The sequence below is a fragment of the Lampetra planeri genome, chromosome 45, assembly GCF_965212315.1.
Source record: "Lampetra planeri chromosome 45, kcLamPlan1.2.h2, whole genome shotgun sequence".
NCBI classification, from domain to species: domain Eukaryota; kingdom Metazoa; phylum Chordata; class Hyperoartia; order Petromyzontiformes; family Petromyzontidae; genus Lampetra; species Lampetra planeri.
Genome location: NC_136151.1, coordinates 989,982 through 1,014,436, shown reverse-complemented (window position 1 = coordinate 1,014,436; position 24,455 = coordinate 989,982). Strand labels below are relative to the sequence as shown.

The 24,455-nt window shown below is 47.7% G+C and overlaps 1 protein-coding gene across 1 annotated transcript in view; it reads left to right on the top strand.

Annotated features, from left to right (window-relative positions):
• The window catches only part of LOC144732971 (E3 ubiquitin/ISG15 ligase TRIM25-like), a 28,421-nt gene extending 4,424 nt beyond the window's left edge, over nucleotides 1-23,997 (top strand). Inside the window, exons 2-6 of the mRNA XM_078614639.1 lie at nucleotides 2,778-2,873; nucleotides 6,793-7,026; nucleotides 7,443-7,465; nucleotides 22,397-22,512; nucleotides 23,447-23,997. Of these exons, the coding sequence (XP_078470765.1) occupies nucleotides 2,778-2,873; nucleotides 6,793-7,026; nucleotides 7,443-7,465; nucleotides 22,397-22,512; nucleotides 23,447-23,997 (1,020 nt within the window). The remainder of the gene's footprint in view (nucleotides 1-2,777; nucleotides 2,874-6,792; nucleotides 7,027-7,442; nucleotides 7,466-22,396; nucleotides 22,513-23,446) is intronic.
• Nucleotides 23,998-24,455: the final 458 nt, after the last annotated feature.

The window sequence follows — 24,455 nt, the reverse complement described above, 5'->3', positions numbered from 1 at the left end:
AGCGCCTTGACAAAGGAATTTGCATATCAAGAGGAATTTAGCATATATATGGGAAATGCAGATATGGGTTTAGTCACTACTTGTGAAATGCGTAGGAGGTGGGCGGGGGGTTTTCAAAGTCATATTATGCCCGTGCATTATGCAGGATTAGCAGCATCAAAGGGAGGGAATAGGGTTAGCATTAATAAAGGGAAGGAATGTTAATAGTGTGGTGGTCAAGGTTGACACCAAGGTTGACACAGGTCACACAGGTCACACAAGCTAGGGGAGAGGTACGTACCGCTCTGGACCGGTCCGGACCGGCAGGGACGAGAGGTGGTTGGAACCGCTCTGAGGGGAGGGGGCTGGCGAGAGCCAGGGCCCCGAGACACCCCCGCCCCTCAGAGAGAGGGGATATAAGACGGCTCCCGGAGAGCGGAGGGGGTCCATCTCACGAGAAGCTGAAGGAGGTGCGGCCCGAGATCCTGGACCCCCAAGCCTCGAGGATGCCGCCCCGCTGGGACTGAGTGGGCTGAGTAGCTGTAGGCTAGGGAAGGAGAGTAACTGAGTAGCTGTAGGCTAGGGAAGGAGAGTAACAGAGTAGCTGTAGGCTACGGAAGGAGAGTAATGAGAATAGAGCCGGAGGCTGTACCTCCCTAGGTTGTGTGGTTGGACTGTTCCCCCAGTGAGTCCGGAGGACTAGTGTTATTGGAATAAAAGCGTGTGGCCTCTACGAAGTCTCTGTCTCATTCAAGAATACTACAATAGTATGGAGCTGCAGCAGTTAAACCACCACGTAAGAAACTAAAATATTAACGACATCAGTATCATCAATATACTAAATATACTGTCCAATAAGCTGAGCTACTAACAGTAAGTCATACATTACAATTCTATGTCGCAAAAAATATTATATGCCTCCAGCTAAACTTTTTACTCTTACATCACACGGGTCTACCCCGTACTATGTACTGCCATAGACAAACCCAACATTAAATTATATATTGTATTGCTATACACCTTAGACTATACCTTGTCATATTACACTATGTATTATTCTACCCACCCTACTATATACCACACTGCTGTATATTCACTAAACAATTACGATACTATATATTACCTTATACATTATATTAAACATTACACTTTTATACTATTTATTATTATTATTATACAATCTGCTATACACTATACCATTGACCGTCACGTGAAAGGTACTAAGAGGAGACGATGAAATATGTCAGTGGGATAGTGGTGGTAGGAGACTTGCAGCGGAGCAAAGAATCCATTCCCTGCGGAGAATAAAATATATATAGTCAATTCTAGATTTGAAGCTTTCGTGACTTGAAGGATTCATATTCTTAGGTTTTTTCGGTAAAGTCACGTAGGTAAAAAATTAAAATTTATAAAAGTAAAATAAAAAATAAAATAAAAATCACGACGTTTCGGAGGCAACACAAGCTTCCGTCTTCAGGTGGAACCGTCACAGCACGATAGCAGTATCAAGTGAGAGAAATTCCAAGGAAACAGTATTTGTATATATACTGGTTGAGGGTGGGAGGAGCCAAGGTAGGCCCTGAATATTATTTTTGCAAGGTTCGGTGTGGCTGAAGCACGCTGTTAGGAATGAGCCTTTGTTGTGTAAACTAGGTGCGGATGATGTAAAGGTGCATGTAAAAGGGACTGAGCGTTTTTGTTATGTAGAGATGATGCAGCTGAAATCTCTGCCAGGAAATGAGTCTTTGTTGTGTAGAATGGTTGACTGAGCCTATTATTATGTAGAGGTGGTGCGGCTTAAATCGCTGCCAGGAAATGAGTCTTTGTTGTGTAGAATGGTTGACTGAGCCTATTGTTATGTAGAGGTGGTGCAGCTGAAATTGCTGCCAGAAATGCTCCAAATATGTGTAATTAATTTTTTTTTGCATGGTTAATAACATCTTTCCAATGATTACTAAGTTTGTACCCATCATCACGGTTGAAATTATGTCTGTGTTTGTATATTTGGATGGCCTCGTGTACAAACATTTGTTGGTAGCCAGGAGGCTTGCAGAGCACCTTAGTCTCGGAAAAGACAATTTCATGAGAGCCCACAGCGTTGTAGCAATGATCGGCAATGGCGGAAGAAACTGAGTTGCAGTTGTAGTGATTGCTACATTGGAGAAACGAAACGCCATATCTCTGATCGTGCCCGCGAGCACAAGTCAGATCTGAAACACGCCAAAACTGATTCTTCAGACCTGTTCTTCACCTGAGGACGGCTGCTTGCGTTGTGGCCGAAACGTCGTGAGAATTATTTTATTATGGTTTATTTTTATTATTTTATTATTTCCCTTTTACGTGACTTTACCGAAAGAACCAAGAAGATGAATCCATGCAGTTACGAAAGCTTTAAATCGAAATATTCTTTGTTCTTTCGGTAAAATCACGTAGATAGAAAAGAAAAAGAAAATGTAAATTAATTAATTATATTTAAAAAGAAAAGAAAAAACCCACGACTTTTCGATTGCAACACAAGCAGTCTTCATCATCATTTTTTTCATCATTTGTTTTGCTTTTATTTAAAAAAAAAATTATATCTATGTGACTTTACCGAAAGAACCAAGAATATGAATCCCTGCAGTCACGAAAGTTTTAAGTCAAAATGTAAATATGACATTTAAATTTATAATTATTTACTTTATATGTACATTTTTAAAATAACAAATGCAGTTATTATATCTGTCGAACAGTGGAGAGGCAACGGGTGCTGCTGATGATGCGAGTATTGAGCACGTTTGTTCTTCTACCCCACGCAGGAGGAACTCAGACTCGAGAAGACGAGGAGAGAAGAGAACAAGAAGATGGCAGCGTCACATACTCAGTCGCTGAAGGACGACTACCGGCACATGCAGGTAGAAAGCGAGGCGACAGCTTCACGATTCCCTCTTGTAATTTGCCTGTGAAGTGTATTAAATTGAATCCCATTCTAATCAACGATGCATTGAATTTCCTCCAAGCTCTCACAATGTAAGTCGACTGCCTCTTTGTACAGAGTATAGAGACAAAGCGGTGTTGAGATGCTCTATGATATAGTAGTAGGTTTTTACCCATTTAAACTGGTACAAAACTGACACCTTTATTCAAGGCATCATGTTTGCAATAACCACAACACAACTAGTCAAAAAAGCAAACAAAAAGAAGCAACTCTGATAATGATAATAATATGCACTGTCCTTGAAGTTGATTGGTCCACACCCGAGACGGCTTTCTTTAGAGCCTAGTCCCCATTGGTGGTAGACCAGATGACACAAGAAGGCGTACAACTCAAACACAGTGCAATATCCGAGTATTGAGAGCTCTGGGTAAGCATTTACTCTATGAGATCTCTTTTACCAGTGGCAAAATATAGTAGTAGGTTTTTACCCTTTTAAACTGGTACAAAACTGACACCTTTATTCAAGGCATCATGTTTGCAATAACCACAACACAAATAGTCAAAAAAGCAAACAAAAAGATGCAACTCTGATAATGATAATAATATGCACTGTCCTTGAAGTTGATTGGTCCACACCCGAGACGGCTTTCTTTAGAGCCTAGTCCCCATTGGTGTTAGACCAGATGACACCAGAAGGCGTATAACTCAAACACAGTGCAATATCCGAGTATTGAGAGCTCGGGGTAAGCATTTACTCTATGAGATCTCTTTTACCAGTGGCAAACTATAGTAGTAGGTTTTTACCCTTTTAAACTGGTACAAAACTGACACCTTTATTCAAGGCATCATGTTTGCAATAACCACAACACAAATAGTCAAAAAAGCAAACAAAACGAAGCAACTCTGATAATGATAATAATATGCACTGTCCTTGAAGTTGATTGGTCCACACCCGAGACGGCTTTCTTTAGAGCCTAGTCCCCATTGGTGTTGGACCAGATGACACCAGAAGGCGTATAACTCAAACACAGTGCAATATCCGAGTATTGAGAGCTCGGGGTAAGCATTTACTCTATGAGATCTCTTTTACCAGTGGCAAACTATAGTAGTAGGTTTTTACCCTTTTAAACTGGTACAAAACTGACACCTTTATTCAAGGCATCATGTTTGCAATAACCACAACACAAATAGTCAAAAAAGCAAACAAAAAGAAGCAACTCTGATAATGATAATAATATGCACTGTCCTTGAAGTTGATTGGTCCACACCCGAGACGGCTTTCTTTAGAGCCTAGTCCCCATTGGTGGTAGACCAGATGACACAAGAAGGCGTACAACTCAAACACAGTGCAATATCCGAGTATTGAGAGCTCTGGGTAAGCATTTACTCTATGAGATCTCTTTTACCAGTGGCAAAATATAGTAGTAGGTTTTTACCCTTTTAAACTGGTACAAAACTGACACCTTTATTCAAGGCATCATGTTTGCAATAACCACAACACAAATAGTCAAAAAAGCAAACAAAAAGATGCAACTCTGATAATGATAATAATATGCACTGTCCTTGAAGTTGATTGGTCCACACCCGAGACGGCTTTCTTTAGAGCCTAGTCCCCATTGGTGTTAGACCAGATGACACCAGAAGGCGTATAACTCAAACACAGTGCAATATCCGAGTATTGAGAGCTCGGGGTAAGCATTTACTCTATGAGATCTCTTTTACCAGTGGCAAACTATAGTAGTAGGTTTTTACCCTTTTAAACTGGTACAAAACTGACACCTTTATTCAAGGCATCATGTTTGCAATAACCACAACACAAATAGTCAAAAAAGCAAACAAAAAGAAGCAACTCTGATAATGATAATAATATGCACTGTCCTTGAAGTTGATTGGTCCACACCCGAGACGGCTTTCTTTAGAGCCTAGTCCCCATTGGTGTTGGACCAGATGACACCAGAAGGCGTATAACTCAAACACAGTGCAATATCCGAGTATTGAGAGCTCGGGGTAAGCATTTACTCTATGAGATCTCTTTTACCAGTGGCAAACTATAGTAGTAGGTTTTTACCCTTTTAAACTGGTACAAAACTGACACCTTTATTCAAGGCATCATGTTTGCAATAACCACAACACAAATAGTCAAAAAAGCAAACAAAAAGAAGCAACTCTGATAATGATAATAATATGCACTGTCCTTGAAGTTGATTGGTCCACACCCGAGACGGCTTTCTTTAGAGCCTAGTCCCCATTGGTGTTGGACCAGATGACACCAGAAGGCGTACAACTCAAACACAGTGTAATATCAGAGTATTGAGAGCTCGGGGTAAGCATTTACTCTATGAGATCTCTTTTACCAGTGGCAAAATATAGTAGTAGGTTTTTACCCTTTTAAGCTGGTACAAAACTGACACCTTTATTCAAGGCATCATGTTTGCAATAACCACAACACACGTAGTCAAAAAAGCAAACAAAAAGAAGCAACTCTGATAATGATAATAATATGTACTGTCCTTGAAGATGATTGGTCCACACCCGAGACGGCTTTCTTTTTTTTGTTTGCTTTTTTGACTACTTGTGTTGTGGTTATTGCAAACATGATGCCTTAAATAAAGGTGTCAGTTTTTGTACCAGTTTAAAAGGGTAAAAACCTACTACTATATTTTGCCACTGGTAAAAGAGATCTCATAGAGTAAATGCTTACCCGAGCTCTCAATACTCTGATATTGCACTGTGTTTGAGTTGTACGCCTTCTGGTGTCATCTGGTCCAACACCAATGGGGACTAGGCTCTAAAGAAAGCCATCTCGGGTGTGGACCAATCAACTTCAAGGACAGTGCATATTATTATCATTATCAGAGTTGCTTCTTTTTAAATCCTTTATATTAAGTTCGCGTGCTTGCTTGCTTGCTTAGGACCGTGCAAATCTTTCGGTCGTTTTTTAACCCACTTCCCGTGATCCAATCGAGCTGACATTTTCCACACAGACACGTTGTGCCAGACAATTATTGTTCGTGAAAAAAAATTCCCAAAATTTTACACTTTTTTGGCAAAAAAAATTTATTTTACATATATTCAAATAGAACGCATTCATGGCTTTGGCTGAACGTCAGAGTGTAAGAGCCCAGAGCGTAACCCCTCCACAGGCCGTGGCGGAGTAGCGCAGTTGGTAGCGCCCTCGCTTCCCATGCCAAAGGTCGCGGGATCGATCCCCGCGTCCTCCACAGGCGAATATATTTTTAAATCATTTATATTAAGTTCGCTTGCTTGCTTGCGTGCTTGCTTACGACCGTGCAAATCTTTCGGTCGTTTTTTAACCCACTTCCCGTGATCCAATCGAGCTGACATTTTCCACACAGACTCGTTGTGACAGACAATTAATGTTCGTGAAAAAAAATTCCCAAAATGTTACACTTTTTAGGCAAAAAAAATTATTTTACATATATTCAAATAGAACTCATTCGTGGCTTTGGCTGAACGTCACAGTATAAGAGCCCAGAGCGTAACCCCTTCACAGGCCGTGGCGGAGTAGCGCAGTTGGTAGCGCCCTCGCTTCCCATGCCAAAGGTCGCGGGATCGATCCCCGCGTCCTCCACTGGCGAATATGTTTTTAAAATCCTTTATATTAAGTTCGCGGCCACGCATATAAAGGATTTATAGTGAAAAACTTTGTTTTTACGGGTTTACGTGTTGTTTGCTTTTTTGACTACTTGTGTTGTGGTTATTGCAAACATGATGCCTTGAATAAAGGTGTCAGTTTTGTACCAGTTTAAAAGGGTGAAAACCTACTGCTATATTTTGCCACTGGTAAAAGAGATCTCATAGATGCTCTATGATGTCACATCGCACTGTCTTAAATGATGAGCGATTCTATAACGCGTCATCGTATCTCTGCATAGGAATCTCTGCATGGGATCAGGGAGCGGATCAGCCGAGAGTTTGAGCGCAGGAGGGAACAGCTGAGGGAGGAGGAGAGGGAGGCGCTGGAGCGCGTGGACGAGGAGGGCCACTCCGTGCTGTCCCGCATCCAGGCGGACATTGATCACTACGAGAGCAGAGCACGCGGCCTGGAGCAGGAGATCAACCAGCTGCTCGCTGTCTTCAACGTGCAGGACCCACTCTCCTTCCTGCAGGTGGCACCACCTCCATTCACTCATAGCCTTAGTTTATCAATAACCAGAAGAAGGTCACCTACCACTCTGGGAGACGTTGACGTTGTCGGCAATTTATTTCAGTATCTTTCGATGTGGGGGGAAGCGGTGGTGTCCAGAAATAGATGCAACTTTGCTTCAATGCGACACTCAGACCTGGAATGGTTCAGTAAAAATTCACCATATTCAGAGATCAAATACGTTAGTTTTTTAACATCATTCAAGCATTTATTTATGTGCTGGACTAGAGTGCTTTGTAATTTGTAGAGCTTTGTTCATGTCAAGGTAAAACAACTATAGTTTCATAATTCTCCGTTTGCAGGTATTTGTTAATTTTCTGATGGGACATCTGTTAAGGTTGTCAATGTTAACATAAAATGTGGGTTTGTGTTTTTCAGGATCCTGTGCATGAGAAGCTCAGGTCAGTACCAACCCAGACTCAAACTCGAGCTCTGTCTGTCACTTGGTGGAAAAATAAGTGAACGATCGTGATGTGCTTCTTAATAAATGCCATTGCATGCAGTTGTATCCAATATTGTCTATGTGTAGAGAGACCTCGACCCTCCTTACACTTTGTGTGCCTAGTTATGTGTATGTAGAGAGATATGGACCCTAATTAGACTCTGTGTTTCCCGTGTTGTGTGGTGTGTTGAGGTTACCGTGCTGTATTCCGAACCCGACAAGCCGAGTTCGACTCCCGCTGACGGCCAACACCAGTGACAATTATATAAACGTGTCATGGCCCTCCGCTAGGTCGACTCAGCCCCAAATAGGTACCTGGTGCAGTATGTAAACCTCGCCATTGGGGAGACAAACAGGCGTGGTTCGTCTACTAGGGGCATTGAGGCGCTGCCTTACCAAGCAGCTGGAGATGAGAAATACATTTTCGAATAAAAAAATACTTTGCTATAAATTTTGTGTTGTTTAATACATTCGAAATATAAATATTTTTTCAAGGTGAATTGCCTAACGAAGATACCATTTTAAGTTGTCTATATTATAACCCACTGCAACACAGTGATTTGTGCCTCGGGGATGTTTCGGGGCGGCGAAAAAGGTTGTTGTATACTATCCCTTCTTCCAAAATTGATATATAATGAATGAAAACACACCAAAGCGCAGCAAACTGCAAAACACCAGGTGTTGTTAAGTAATGAACTGGAGGGAGCAAAGATACCCAAAAGGCCAAGGAATTAAATTATTAAATAAGTGGGTCAGCTCAAGGCTGCGTGCACAGGGGAGGGAGCTGATTTAAACAACCCTGCACGTCTGAACGTGAGGGGGCCTTTGACCTGAAATTAAGAATAACACTCCCAGAGCAGAAGGTTGGGTGGCCACAGTGAGACGAATAAGAGTGTTGTATATCTCTCAAGGATGCAGACTCAGCAACAACAAGGCTGCGGGGGTCACCAGAAGTTCGCGTTCGCCTAGTTAAGACAAAAAGCTCAATTATTCTGTATTGCTATTAAAGTAACGTTAAAGTCGGAATTTAACAACAGGGTAGGCTAAAGTTATTGATATTCACACCCACTCCAATTAAACCAGGCCACAAGTTACGCCTACTGAACCATCACCATCATTAAGTCAATATGAAATGTTATTTCCATACTTTAATACTTTTTATACAACTCGACCCGAAGCATATGACAATCAGAACCTTCCTAAGTCAAAATTGAATCGCACCCAGACAGGAGCGAATAGTCGATTTAAGGTTGAAGAGGGAAGGAAATTAAGAGCACGGCGAACTGCAAACGTAAGCAAAAAGCCGGGAACGACACCAACCCAGCGACCCACCAGCCCAGCAACAGCGAGTCGGGCTTCGACAGGCCATAAAAGTAGAAATAATAACTCCCGGGGTCAGGGGACACAAGAAGAAGCAGGCAGACAAAAACCAGAACTGACTCCAAGGTTCAACCGCCCTCACCTACAAGGAGTGACGGAAATTAATGAGGCCTTGAGTTAACGGCGTCAGCTGGACAGCAACAACAACGGCGAGCAGAGACAGGGTGGGGCAAAGACTGCGGGGCTATGAAATGCAACTTCATGTCAGTAAAGCCCTGATAAACAAGTTAAGTTAAAGACATCACAATACATAATATCGTACATAACATCAATGTTAACGCTATTCACCGTAAACTATATTCCGCTTATATAACCATGCAGACACCAAGGAATACGAATTCCTAGGATCAAGAAACTTACCCCTTAACCTAAGATATCGGAAATAAATTAATAATAATAAGCATATGCATGAAGACAAAAGTAAAACTTATGAAAAGCCAGGATAACGGGATGAATCACCACCAGGTCGAATATAAAATACATAATAAAAGAGCGATGTTAAACCCAGGGTCGGAGAGAAAGGGAGATCCCGGCCGTCTTTGTATCCCCGCAGCGCGGGATAGGAGTGTGTATACGCTCGGGGAAACACCTCCACTTGAGTCAAGCACCACGATGGGAAACGACAGACCTTAGGTTACATACCGAATCATAACTGTGAAATGGTAAGGGACAAATGTTAACTTAAAACTTTTTAGCCATTTCTTTGTGCATCGGTGAGGGTCGGAGGGAGTGTTGCCCCTCCCTCCAGGTCGTGCAACACGGACAAAAACGCCTATGAGACGATTTGTAACGTCTGTGTTTTGGTTCATGAAGAAGGCCAGACAAGAGATAATATCGCACCCAGACAGAGAGACGACTTCGAGGCAATTTGTAACATCTGATTGTTTGCTCGTGGATTTTATGGAGGGAGTATGACAACGGAATATACCGTGGGTGATGCACACAAGGACATACGGACGTACGGACACACACATGGACACACCTACCTACGGACAGATCCTGACACAGCAAAAATCGAAAGAAACCCCGCCTTGTGGGCAGGACCCAAAGGGATTTTTCGGCATAAAAGAAAGGACCCTGAGCATTGGAAACCAGCTCGACCGGGAGGGTCGACTCAGGAGCGAGCTGCGACCAGCGGGTCGGCTCGACTCATCTTCAGCTCGACCGGGAGGGTCGACTCAGGAGCGAGCTGCGACCAGCGGGTCGGCTCGACTCATCTTCAGCTCGACCGGGAGGGTCGACTCAGGAGCGAGCTGCGACCAGCGGGTCGGCTCGACTCTTCAGCTCGTCTGGGACTCAGCCGAGTTCGATCGGCTCACCGGAGCCGGCTCTCGGGGCTCGACTCAAGCGGCTCCTCATCTCCTCTGCAGGCGGGCAAGACCCGCTTGACAGCTCAACTCGGCCTGCGTGGGTCAACCTCTGCCGAGTCGGAGGTCTCTGCTGCCGCCGGAGTGGTGAGGATCGGATCGCGGTTTGGCGACGAGGCTTCGTGCTCACCCTGGTCGACGACCCAACACTGCACGCTGCGAGCGAGCTGTGGGCGCCACCTACCGACCGGGTTCCGAACTGCGACAGCATATCAACGGGCATCCGAACCAAGTTCACCACGGTGACAGGGGAGCGACTGATACGTATGACGCGCACCGCCCCCTCACCACACGACCACCAGGCGTCTGTTTGACATAAAGAACCGACTCCGAACACTGACTATTCAAGACAACTCTTACCACTCAAACACACTCGAACCCATAAGCCATCCGTGGCTGTGAAGGCATCACAACGAGACCGAGTGATGGCCATCCGTCGTTTATAAGAGTATTCGTAATTTTTATCTTTAATATTTAGTGGGCTGTACTCTTAATCGCATAAATTCCCAACAGATCCATCAATACGAATTGATTCTTGGCACCTCCTTCCGCCGAGCCATGCTCACGTGGGGAGTGGTGGCCCACCAGATCCTTATCAGGTGATCTGGTCCCCAATTAGTAAACTTGGTACAAGATAACGATCTTCGGGAAAGGAGCACCGTCGCAGGCCCTTACTCCGAGCCATTCTGTTGTCAGATAACCTGCCGATGTATCTGTTGAGATTGGTGCCTTTAAGAATAATAACTGTTTTTGATTGTGTTTTTTTTTATCGCCGTATAATCTTTCAAGTATCTTTCAGTCATAATCGCCGCACGTACTCGTATCCTCTACAGAATATTCAACTGTCCCGTGACCCAAGGTGCTAACAACGTGATAAGGGTTGCGTATGATCAATAAGGAGTGCGGTACTGCGTGAACAATATTGAGTATAATCATTCATTAACGTTAAGGTTTTTCTTAGCATAGTATTTGCATATTTTAACGACTCTCTCTCTCACTAACAACCATCGCGTTATGCGGGATCCATGTGCCGTTGTCAAAGTGAAATCAGACAATCGTTGATGATACTGTATTGATGCCGTGTTGACGTTCCGGGATTGAGAGTTCGCATACTATATCATAGTTGAGGTTGAATTAGTAATAAATTGATTAATACAGAAGTGGTTGTGTGATTCTTTCCTGAAATCTATGCATAAGATCTGCTTCTGCGTTGAGATCTGAACTTGGTGACCTTAATAAACACACTAATACATACTCAGTAAATGTTAAAGCGATAACGGGGTGAACCGGGGACCTAAAATATAACCACGAATACCCACTCTGGGAATGTTAAAGCGAGAATGAGACGAACCTAGACAACGATGCCGAGTTAATCTAAGTTAATCTTGCATACTTACACCACACCTGCATAACTGCATACGATTAATTGCCTTATTCCGATCGATAACCCACCCTCGTCACTGAGGCGGGGTCTGGTTATCATAACGACTTGCATTATCATAATTACACCCACTCGCATAATTACTACGATTACCTCTCGAATTGGCATAATTAAATGTGCATAATTACATAAATTAACATATTTCCGGATAATTACACGTTTGGCCAAATTTCAATTGATTATTATTATTTTCACTGAATATTCATAACCCACATATACAACATAATAATTTCACCCACGCACGCATACAACATAACAAATGTTGATAACCAACATATACAACAAGGTGCCCAAATAAGAGATATTCCTTCATGCATTGTGATTAGCTTGGCATTTTAGCCACGCCGTTTGAGACCCATTCAGGGCAGTGAAAAAGGCGCCCATGGCTGTAATGACGATGTCACAACGCTATTTTCACTGTACAAATATAGCAGGTCATGGCCTACACGCTTTAAGTTTTTGGCAGCGTCGAAGGGGTTGTGTAGTGTGGACTTGAGGGTCATGGGGACATCATTTGAGTGATTTGTTGTTTTGTTTCATATTGTTTATAAATGCCTTCCGATGGTAGATTAAATTGTTATATCACTTTCACGGGAAGGCCATTAACATGACGAGATGTTTTAAATTAAAACTCCATTATTTCAGAGGTCACTCAAAACAGTCCCACCTAATCGAAATGTCACAAGCCGCCACTGGAGACAAGGGCGGCCGAGCGTGGTGCTGGTAACCCACCCCCTCGTGTGCAGCGGCGGCCTTAACAGGTGCTTGCTTACAGCACTTTCCTCAGCAATCTGCTAAGGCTATGTCTTTGTAAAGAGACATGAACCCTCATTAGAATGTGTGTCTCGTGCTGTGTGCATAGTGACGTAGTTTACTGATGATTAAATTGAAGGTGGAAGGGTTACTAGCCCCTCGCAACCGTCTAGAGCTCCCATTGGCTGTTGTAGTTGCTATAAACGTCATGGGGTTGGCATTGTCCCCCAACTCCTCCCAATGCTAAGGGGAAATGGGCGAGGTTTTGGACTGTGGCTCATGCAGCTACAATGGCTGCTTTGGGTACGTGGTATAAATATGTCCAGAGACCCTGGCTGACTGAAAAGGTTTTCCAGCTGGCTGAGAAAAAGCGACAGGCCCACCCCCACCGTCGACAGCATCCCACGTCGGAGGATGAGGGGGCTTACTGCAGATTTGGCTCGGAAGTTGCAGTGCCACACCTATCACCATTCTGAGGGTAAAGAAAGGTAATCTGATCTCTGGCCACCAGGAACAAGTTTGGAGATTTGCAGAGCGTTTTTGTGAGGTCTTGGGGAGGGGAAATCCCTCAGTCCAGAAAACATTGTGAGGAAAAGTGGGGAAGGCGCTGCTGGAACTGTGGTGCCTCAAATCTTTGAATAAGTAGTCTCCCCCTGTGAGTGGCTGGTTGAATTGCATCTGTTGAGCGAGTACGGAAGGCAATCCAGAGTCTGAGACCAGGAAAAGTACCAGGCAGAGATGATCTCCCAAGCGAACAGCTGAGGGAGGGTGACGTTTCGGTGCCCACTGCCCTGTATGACATCATAATAACAGTCTGCACCACTGGACAGGTTCTGTAGGATTAGAAGGATGACCTGGTGGTCTCCCTCTTTCAGAAAGGGGACCGCACAGACTGTAACAACTACAGGGGCATCTATCTCCTCAGTGTGCCAGGAAAGGTCCTGGCGGAGATGATTCAACATTACCTTGCCAAGCACGCTGATGAGAGGCTTGTGTAATAAAAGACTTGACCACGATCTCTGGCTCAGTGTCCTTTATTCGGTCCGTACTGCGTTCCCACACGGCTGTCTCTCTTATTCTCTCTGTGCTGGTTCCGATGTCACTCCAGTCCACATCAGCAGCCCCGCTGCTGTTCTTGTCGCTCTTGCAGCCCCACAGCAGCTCCGCTGCTGTACTCTCACACAGCTCCCTTGGCTGTTCCTGCTGCAGCTCTGACAGCCTCGTGCTGTCTCGCCTTCTCGTCGCTCCTGCGACTCTTGGCAGCCACCCCGCTGCTCCTCACACACAGCCTTACTGCCTATCTCTATCTGCAGCTTTACACCTCCCAGTAGCTCCCTACTGTTCCCAGGGTTGGCTCCCGCTTCTGACGGTGCCCCCTCGGCTCGTACGCCCGCGTGGCCCCACACCTTTCCATTCACACCCCGACTGCCTTCTCCTTCCGGTTTACCCGCTTAAGGACCCCCTACCTTTCACCCACGTCACCTGGCTCCGCCTCCTCGTGACGTCACATCCGGAAGGTCGCTTTCGCCCGCATTACACCACCCTCCCCCATAGAAAAAACCCAGCCGACATCGGCTGAACAACACCAAAGCGTAATGCGGTGAACCGACCTTCCCCCTTAAAGGACACTAAGCATGCAATATAACAACAAGAACAACACACAAGTAACATCGACGAACGTACGAAAGCATGCGATAAATACGACGGCAAGAACAAGAACAATAACAACATACAATCAACGAAACGTAAGCGATTTGGAACGAGTGCGGGTCGCCGGCCCGTCCCGGACGGTCGGCGGCCCACTTGTAGAACGGGGACGCGATGGAACACGAGAAATGACAGGGAATAATTCCCCTGCTGCGATTGGAAGTCCACCGACATCTCGTGTCCCTGACGAATCAGTCTTGGTCGTATTCCGCGAATGCGCCTGCAGCGGGGTCGGAAGGGTCGCCGGGCTTGAAGGTCCCGCAGCCCTGGCAGGCGCCCTCCGAACAGGCCCACTCCTCCCCCGCGGTGTCACGGTCGGCCTGTCTGGAACAGGTACGACAGGCGCTCTAGCAAGATCAATGGACGCAGGCGGGGAAGAGTCAGAGTCAGCAGCAACAGACCCCGGCAAGGCAACATTGGGAGATGACGCATCACGTAGGGGAGCAACATATGGTTTCAACCGCGACGTATGAACAAACCAACGGCGAGAACCAAACTGAACGCGCGCCGACTGTGGATTGGGAACCTCAATGAGGCGCACAGGACCATGCCAAGGTTTGTGCAATTTAGGAGAGGTCCCCGGCCGCACCTGCGGGCAATGGAGCCAGGCCAGGTCTCCCACCTTCCAGGGGCACTCCCCCTCAGACCGCCGAGCATACCGCTCGTTCCGGGCCTGGGCTTTGGCCGTAGCCACGCGGGCGTTTTCCCGCGCCTCCGTAACCCGGCGAACCGTGTCCTGAATGTATTCAGGGAGTGGTTTACGAGGTCCCTTCACCCCAGTACCCAATTGCACATCCACCGGAGGCACGTTTTCCCGACCATACATAAGGTAAAACGGCGAATACCCTGTAGCCGCATGGGGCGTCATCCTGTACGCCGAAAGCACTCCGGGGATGTGCAGATCCCAATCCGATTGCTGTTCACTCACAGTATGGCAAAGCATGGCAGACAATGTCCTGTTCAGCCGCTCAACCATACCATCCGTCTGCGGATGGTATGGAGATGTCCGTATCTTCTTAGTCCCAAGGCCTGCGCACACTTCAGCCAATAATTTAGAAGAGAAATTTCGGCCCTGGTCCGTGAGGAGTCTCTCCGGCGCCCCCTTGTCCATAATGTACCCAAACAAAAAGGCGTCGGTGATGGCCGCGGCGACTGATCGGGCAACGGCCAGGCCATCGGCCAACGGGAGAGATACTCAACCCCTACCAGCAAATATTTATTTCCCCTCGCCGATGGTGGGAAGGGTCCCAATATGTCCAGTGCCACCAATTCATTGACTCGAGACACCTGAATCGACTGGAGAGGCGGCACGTAAGGATGTTTAGGCGGCTTACGCCGGGCGCATTCAGGGCACGCGCGCACGTGCCCTACGACATCTGTCGCCATGCCGTGCCAAAAATAATGACGTTGTAACGTCAACAAGGTCTTCTGCACCCCTAAATGCAATAGTGTGTCACAATGGAGAGTTCTAATCAACTCAAATCGCAAGGACGTTGGTACCACCACACGTCAGCTTTCCTGGAACCTTTCTTGCCACATAAGCAGACCATCTCGGAGAGCGGTTCGCGGCCCCACAGCCGAACTCGGACTCCCATTGTCCCTCATAGACCGCTTCCGCATGGACAACAACGACTCGTCCATCATCTGTTCCCGAATCCAGACAGACCGCGGCAGATTCAAAACCCCATCAGTCGGTCCCGGTTCCATCGGAGTATCCGACTTCCCGACGGCCAACGTGAGCGGCTGAGGGGGGTTGAGAATCGGCGAACACCTATGCGTCCCCGACGCACATTTACAAGGGGCGCGCCCTGGTAATCTGGAAAGTGCGTCAGCGTTTGCATGGCGCACTCCCTTCCGATGTTGAATTTGGAAGGAAGACTCCTGCAGCGTGTCCAACCAACGTGCCCACTGTCCCGATGGCTGGTCCATTTTAAGTGCATATTGCAAGGCCGCATGATCCGTACGCACAATAAAAGAACGACCGTAAAGGTACGGTCGAAATTGCCGTAGGAAAAAAACAACCGCCAAAAGTTCTCTACGAGTGACACAGTAGCGTGTTTCCGCAGGCGACAAGACTCGGCTACCATACGCCACGACGCGCTCTACGCCCCCTTTAGACTGTGATAATACCGCCCCAATACCTGTGTCACTCGCGTCCGTATCGAGAATGAAAGGGCGATCAAAATCGGGATAATCCAATGTCGGGGCCGTAGCCAATAGATCACGCAGACTCCGAAAGGCCGCCTCTTCCGGCTCTCCCCAAACAAATTTCCGTCCTTTACCCGTAAGGAGATGCAAGGGCCTCGCAATCGTCGCAAACCCCGGCACAAATCTTCGGTAATACGAGGCAAATCCCAAAAACCGCCGAACATCCCCCACAGAGGCCGGAGTCGGCCAATCCCGGACACACGCCGTCTTTTCCGGATCCGTGGACACCCCCTCGGCACTCACAATGTGCCCCAAATAACGGACGGACCGTTGCAGTAGGTGGCATTTCTTTGGTTTGAATTTCAAATTGGCAGAGCGCATCCTCGTGAACACTGTCTCCAGCCGCGTTAAATGTTCCTCAAATGTGCGGCTGAACACAATAATATCGTCCAAATATATAAGACACGTCTCCCACTGCAACCCCGTCAAAACGAGCTCCATCAATCTTTGAAACGTAGCAGGGGCCGCATTCAATCCCATCGGGAGGCAGTTGAATTGAAATAACCCCTGCGGCGTACGGAATGCGGTTTTCTCCCGTGAGGACTCGTCAAGGGGAAGCTGCCAAAATCCCGAAGAGAGGTCCAGTGTGGAAAAGAACTTAGCCCCCGACAATGCGTCAAGGGAGTCGTCCATACGCGGCAGGGGGTACGCATCTGCCACCGATATCTTATTCAATTTCCAGAAATCGACACAAAATCGCAAGTTGCCATCCTTTTTCTTAACCAAGACCACAGGAGCGCCCCATGGGCTGTTAGATGGCGATATAATGTCCGCAGCCAACATGTCTTCCACCGCCCCCCGAACGTGTTCTCGCTCCGCTGGACTCATCCGATGCGAATTTAACCGAATAGGGGCAGCGTCGCCCGTCTCAATGTGATGGGAAAGCAACGATGTGCGTCCCAAATCCAAATCGTCGGAGCTGAACACATCCGAATACGTCAGCAACAATTTACGCAGCGCATCACGTTGCCCCACGGACAGGGAAGAATTTTCGTCACATAAGGTAGCGATCCAACGATTATCCGAACCCCTTGGCTCGGAAACACCAGCGACCACTCCCCGGCGATGCGAACAATCGTGCGTCGCAAACGCCGTAGTGGCATGTGCCACAACCGTACCGGCCGGAACACGGATGTTTTCCACCCCCGCATTAAGCACCTGTAAAACCGGTAATTGATCCGGCCGGACGATGGTCTGTGCCCCAACTAACGCCAATCCCGTTGTTATCGTGGCGGATGTTGACAACAAGACCCCTAATGCTCCTAGCCGATTGGGCAGGGGCTTCCGATACCGCAAGGGTATAAGCATCTGTGAACCAGGTGGGATGTCCACAGATGCGACGGACAGCGCCTGCACCTGTACGGCCGAAGCAGGTCGCCCCCAGGGCGACGGCAGAAACGAGATTCGACGGCCCCCCGGCAATTCAATACAATTCTCATTGATTTTAATCAAAATGGGCATCTTAGCCAAAAAATCCGTGCCTAGTAAGCAAGGAACCGCCAAAGATCTCGATATTAACACAACGCCCGAAGCCGACACATCCCCTATAGATATCTTAGCATCCACCTGGCCCACGATACCCATACTACCCCCGTTCGCAGCGACGCAAGACCCATAAACCGGACGCGCAGCCCCCGGCGGAATGCCCAACAGATGGAAAATGACATCCGATATAATAGTCGCAGACGCTCCCGAGTCGACGAAAATGCGCACGTCCACCCCTTGTATGGACCCCGGTACAGTGGACGAACCCGTAGCGGCCGCGACAACTCTCCGTGCCAATTTGCGCCACTGCGTAACTGAATGACAAGTCCCCGTCGATGGCCTTTCTTTAACAACAACAATAGGATCGCGCAACAAAGGTGGTGGGTGAGGTGTAAAGCCTTGCCGAGTGTCTGGTGCGTGCCGACATGCCTGTTTCGGAGGTTCCTTGGTCGGCTTGTCCGGTGTTGTGGGCTCCTGCTGCGGCGGACCCGGGAAGCGGGCCCAGCAATCTTTGGCGTAATGGCCCCTACGGCCGCAGCGGAAGCAATCGGCCTCGTTGCGCCGAAGCGCAGGTCTTGCATCCCGGCGGCCCCGTCCCGATGGCGTAGCGCGCGGCCCCGGCCTTCCGCGTCCCGGCCATGGAGAGGAGGCAGCCGTCAGCTCCTGTGGACCCCGCTCATCCGGCACATAGATCGCCCTTGTGGGGTCCCACCCCATCGCGCCTCCTTCCTTGACGGGCCCACCCGTCCATGCCGCCACTTGCTTCCAGCGACGGAGATTAAACTGCGCATCCAGACACTTTGCTGCCGCCCGGGACGTGAGCTTCTCATGCCCACACACAGGCATGGGGATCCCCAGATCCCGAGACAGCTCCAGCATTTTTCCCAATATGAGAGGCTCGAGCAGATCCTGTGGCGTGTCAGGATATGCTGCCATGGCCAGCTCCAACACCGCACCCCTGAACGCCACGGGCGATTCTTCGGGTGCTCGTTGTCGTTGAGCGAATCGCCGATGCGCGTCGTCAGGTGGCTCATAGGCGTCGGCCATTTCCTCAAAAACTCCACATAAAGTCTTCTTCTTATCGGCCGTTATGGAACGGAAAAATCGAACAGATTCGTCGTCCAGTAGAGTCGGCAACACTTGCAAGGCCTCCGCATCGGTCCATCTTGCTGAACGAACCGCCGCCAAAAATCGGCAGGCGAAAGCGCTCCAATCGCCCCCGATAGAGAATTCCTTAACTGTAGTAAGGTGGCGACTCCGACTCCTCTTTACGCCGTCTTCCAATGATGGTTGTTCTGGAGGTAAATTCAAAATGGCGTCGGCCCGCGGCGTGGCCAAGATGGCGGTTTGGCGCCGCGGAGCGCGCAAGATGGTGTCTTCTTGCCGCGTGGCCAATGGCGGCGGCAGGGCAGGCAACGTGGCGGCCCGTGGAGCACCTTCTCGTTCCATCGTCGTCCTTGGCGTAACGAGGTGACACAGATGCGCCAGGACGTCCTTGAGTGTCTCCAGTTGTTCTGCCACCTGTTGCCATCTTTGCTCAGCGTCCGATGTTGTTGACGGACCCGCCATCGCGCCGACATCTTCCACGCCCGTCCCCGTGCTCGCCTCAGCAGGGCTCTCCTCCACCACCCCAGCAAAATCCGTGGTCGGAGGGAATTCGTCGTCGTCGGACGAAGAAGCCGATGCTGGCGCCGGGGGAATTTTCTTCCTTACTTGCTTAGACATGCCGTTTCACTTCTGACCCCAGTGTAATAAAAGACTTGACCACGATCTCTGGCTCAGTGTCCTTTATTCGGTCCGTACTGCGTTCCCACACGGCTGTCTCTCTTATTCTCTCTGTGCTGGTTCCGATGTCACTCCAGTCCACATCAGCAGCCCCGCTGCTGTTCTTGTCGCTCTTGCAGCCCCACAGCAGCTCCGCTGCTGTACTCTCACACAGCTCCCTTGGCTGTTCCTGCTGCAGCTCTGACAGCCTCGTGCTGTCTCGCCTTCTCGTCGCTCCTGCGACTCTTGGCAGCCACCCCGCTGCTCCTCACACACAGCCTTACTGCCTATCTCTATCTGCAGCTTTACACCTCCCAGTAGCTCCCTACTGTTCCCAGGGTTGACTCCCGCTTCTGACGGTGCCCCCTCGGCTCGTACGCCCGCGTGGCCCCACACCTTTCCATTCACACCCCGACTGCCTTCTCCTTCCGGTTTACCCGCTTAAGGACCCCCTACCTTTCACCCACGTCACCTGGCTCCGCCTCCTCGTGACGTCACATCCGGAAGGTCGCTTTCGCCCGCATTACACTTGCAGTGCCCAAATGTGGTTTCAGTCCAGGGCGGTCCTGCACAGATGTCATATTTTACGTCCGTCTGCTACAGCAGGGGTGTAGGGAATTCTCACAGGACCAACATCTCTGACCTGGTCAAGGTCTATAATACCATAAATAGGCATGGGCTCTGGGTTGTTCTTAGTGCTTTCAGAGTCCCTGACTCTCTGGTCACAATGATTAAGGACCTTCGTGATGGTGGTCAGGCTCGGGTCAAGCTACGTGGCTGGGAATCAAAGCCATTTCCTGTTCACCTTGGGGTGCGACAGGGATATCCTCTGGCATCTATATTATTTAACATCTTTTTCGACCACGTAGTTGGACAAGCTTTTCATGCCTTTACGGGAGGATTTTTCATCTGGTACAGATACAATGGGAGGTTGATCGATGCTTAGGTGCGGTTGAGCAATGGCTGCTGCTGAACCTGGAGCGTGCTACTCAGAGGTGGGGCTTTACCCTCAACCCCTCAATAACTAAGCACCTACTTGTGTATTTTATCATCAAACACTCCACTCCATCAACTCTCCATTGATGAGGTAGTTGTGGATACAGTGGAGAGGTTTCCATACCTGAGCAGTGTGCTAATGACCAGCTTTGGTTTGACAGCAGAGGTCTCAAGTCGAGCAGCATTATATTTTCATTGGCTGCATAACGCTGCCTGGAAGCTCCCTGGTCTGTCGCTCCCCACGCAGTTTAATTCTAGATTTGAAGCTTTCGTGACTGCAAGGATTAATATTCTTAGGTTTTTCGGTAAAGTCACGTAGGTAAAACATTAAAATTAATAAAATAAAATATAATGAAAATCACGACGTTTCGGAGGCAACACAAGCTTCCGTCTTCAGGTGGAACCGTCACAGCCACGACAGCTGTATCAAGTAAATGAGAGATTGTAGAAGCTACCACTCCGTTTATATAATGGTTGGAGAAGGAGGGGGGGGGGGGGTAAGGGCCAAGTCATCACGGTTACAAACTGAGTAATCATTGGAAAGATGTGATTAACCATACAAAAAAGATTTAACTGCACTTATTTGCCAATCTTATTTGACAGACAACTATTACAGGTTTACAATGTTTAGTGGTTGTCTCCTTGTCACAGTTTGAGTCACAAACCGTACCTCTCCATAACAAAGGCTCACCCTCTTAAGCCTCACCTTACCATATTAATAAAAAGTGTGCTGCACTTGGCCCTTACCCCCCCCCCCCCTTATCCAACCATTATATAAACGGAGTGGTAGCTCCTGCAATCTCTCATTTACTTGATACAGCTGTCGTGGCTGTGACGGTTCCACCTGAAGACGGAAGCTTGTGTTGCCTCCGAAACGTCGTGATTTTTATTTTATTTTACTTTTATTAATTTTAATGTTTTACCTACGTGACTTTACCGAAAAACCTAAGAATATGAATCCCCACGCAGTGTCGGGTCTTCTCGGCTATGGTCGTGCCCTTTATTCTCTATTCTTGCGAAACATAGACCCCCCTAATAAAACATCCTCGCCGACTATAAGCATTCAGGCTGGATTGCCTATGCTCCATCCTGGGTTTAACTAGGCTTTTATTTGGGAGGAGCACACAGATCCTCGAAAGATTTTGACAGAGTCCCATCGGTGAGCTCCTCTGGCAGGCAAGGCTGCGTTGGCTGGGTCATGTAGCCCGTATGCCCAGCCACCACATGCCCAAATAGCTTTTGTTTGACTGAATAGAGGGGACTAAATACGCGTGGAACGGCCTAGAGAAGAAATGGAATGGCGTGGCATGAGTGGATATGGAGCTGAGTGGACTTGCCAATAACTAATACCAGCGGTGTCAAGATGGGCCTTTGTGGAACGCGGATTGTGAAGGATGTTACTAGGCAGTTGGAGTCAGATGCCCTCCAGCGGAAATGGAGGGCAAAGGATCGATGCTCACAACAATGTGTGAAGCGCCGGGCAGCTATAAAACAGCAAATTAGCATAATGAGCACAGGTGGACCATTGGCTAATCATCTGAATCATCAACCCATGGCACATGGGTCTGTCCAGTGACCTCCTGCCAGTGGACGTTTGATACTTCATGAGGCTTTAAAGGGCATATACCCTGGCACAAGCACGATAGTGACATCACCACCACTTAAGTGCTGAATGGCCGTTGTTGTTGTGTTGGGATCTGGACCCTAATTCGACATTGTGACACATGCTATGTGTAGAGGGACATGGGCCCTTATTAGACTGTACATGTGTCCCGTACTGTGAGTGCAGGAGCAGCTCGGTCTCTCAGGGGACTCAGGATAACCCTGCCCCCGTGTCCATCCGCCTGAACCTTGCAAAGGCCATTTCAGTGGGAGGCATCCCAACGAATCTTCTGGCTGTTGTGTGTAGGTTTCTCTGCTTCACTGATAGCTGTTGCCCCATTAACAACAAACACAAGATCAGCACCACGAGGCAGGCCTGTGTCGTGTATTTAAGCCACTGGACAGGGGAGACGTCGCGTGGATTCAGTGAGAAATGCAGTCACTCAGGTGATGGTTGAAAATTTGAAGATAACAATGAGAGCCTCAGTCATCAATAGGTACATAAAGTAGTGGGAAAGTGTTTCTTGGAGCAAAATGTTATTTGTCTACACATACAAGTGTAATGACCAAGGCAACAGACCACTTACCTGACGTAACATACGTGCAAATAGACAGTCAGGAATTCAATCAAGGGTTCTAATTGTTGCAGGGAAGCCTCAAAGACGTTTGGTGAAGCTAAGAGATTCAAAGGCATTGGAGGCGAGATTCAAACGTAACAGGCATGGAATACGTGTGACTGTATGGATGACGGTTGACAACATTGGAGGAGATCGAGGATTGGCTGGGGGAAATGGGTTGAGCGAAGCTTCCAAAAAGGGTGGTCGAAAGATGTAAAAGGTCGATAGCACAAGAGGAGGGGACGGTTAAAGAGAAAACGAAGTTCAAGCATTAAGAACCAATAGCCTGGTCCGAGAATTAGTGTTGTGTCCAAAATAAAGGCTCTTAGTAAAGCAAGAAAGCTTGTCGGCGTCACTACACTAATATCCATTAGTATGTATGTATACCTAAAAATATTCGTTAGAATTTGTGTACACATAATAACAAGCGTTTGTAATATATGTTATAATCAATGTGAATTTGTTACGTACTTTTATTGTTTATTGCATTATTGCAATAACATAAATGATAATGCCATACACAATGTGTATTTGTAAACAGCACATGTAGTGCTTGTGTTGCTACTGTGCATGCGTTGCTGTGACTGCGACATCGATCGTCTTCACTGTTGTTACCACAGATGGACGGTCACCGACTCTGGACACAAACTCAGCCCACAACAAACTCCAGATTTCCTCAGATCTCAGGATGGTGACACTGAGTGGTTTCTCGCAGGGTCGCGCCGATCACCCACGCCGGTTTGATAGGAAGTTACAAGCCCTGTGCTACGAGAGCTTCTCGTCGGGTCAGCACTACTGTGAGGTGAACGTGGAGAATGTGCAGCGGTGTCGGATTGGAATCGCATATGGGACGATCCCACGGAGCGGGAGTGGTATTGAGTGCCTCTTGGGACGGAGTGACATCTCCTGGAGTCTACGGAAATATAACAGCAGCTTTTCAGCGTGGCATGGCAGGGTAGAGACCTCACTGATGGTGCCGGAGCCTCCACGGAGAGTCGGGGTTCATCTGGACTGGGAAGCGGGGCTCCTGTCGTTTTACAGCGCCGACTCCATGGCACTGTTATACTCTGTTCACCAAACTTTCACTCAGCCCCTACATCTTGGGCTGTACATCGGGTTTGGTGAAGTTGGTCACTCTGTGACGATTTTGGATCTGAGCCATGCGTCCTGAGAGAGGTGAACATAAACACCATAAAGAGCAGACACCACGACACATGACACTCGCGCCATCGTCACCATTATGTGTAGTGCCGGGTCTGTGATTGGTTGGTGGGTGCAGTGGTTATGAGTGTGTGGCTCTCGATTAGAATGTGGGTTGAGCATAATTGATCAAAACCTTTCTAGTGGTTGACAATGAAGTACCACTCGGTGTGTAGAATCAACATGGATGTATTCACGCTGCCAGAGGAGTGTGATTATAGTATAGGGGTGCAATTATAATTATCTTTGGTGAAATGGGATGTCTTTATACACTTGTGGTGTAATGAATTGTTTGAGAAATACAATACTAAGGTACAAACGTAGAAATGTACACGTACGGAAATGGCATTATAACGCTTCTATCATTGATTCTACAGGAAAAATCTGGAATACAAATAAAAATAATTTCGTTTTATTTAGCGTCATTTA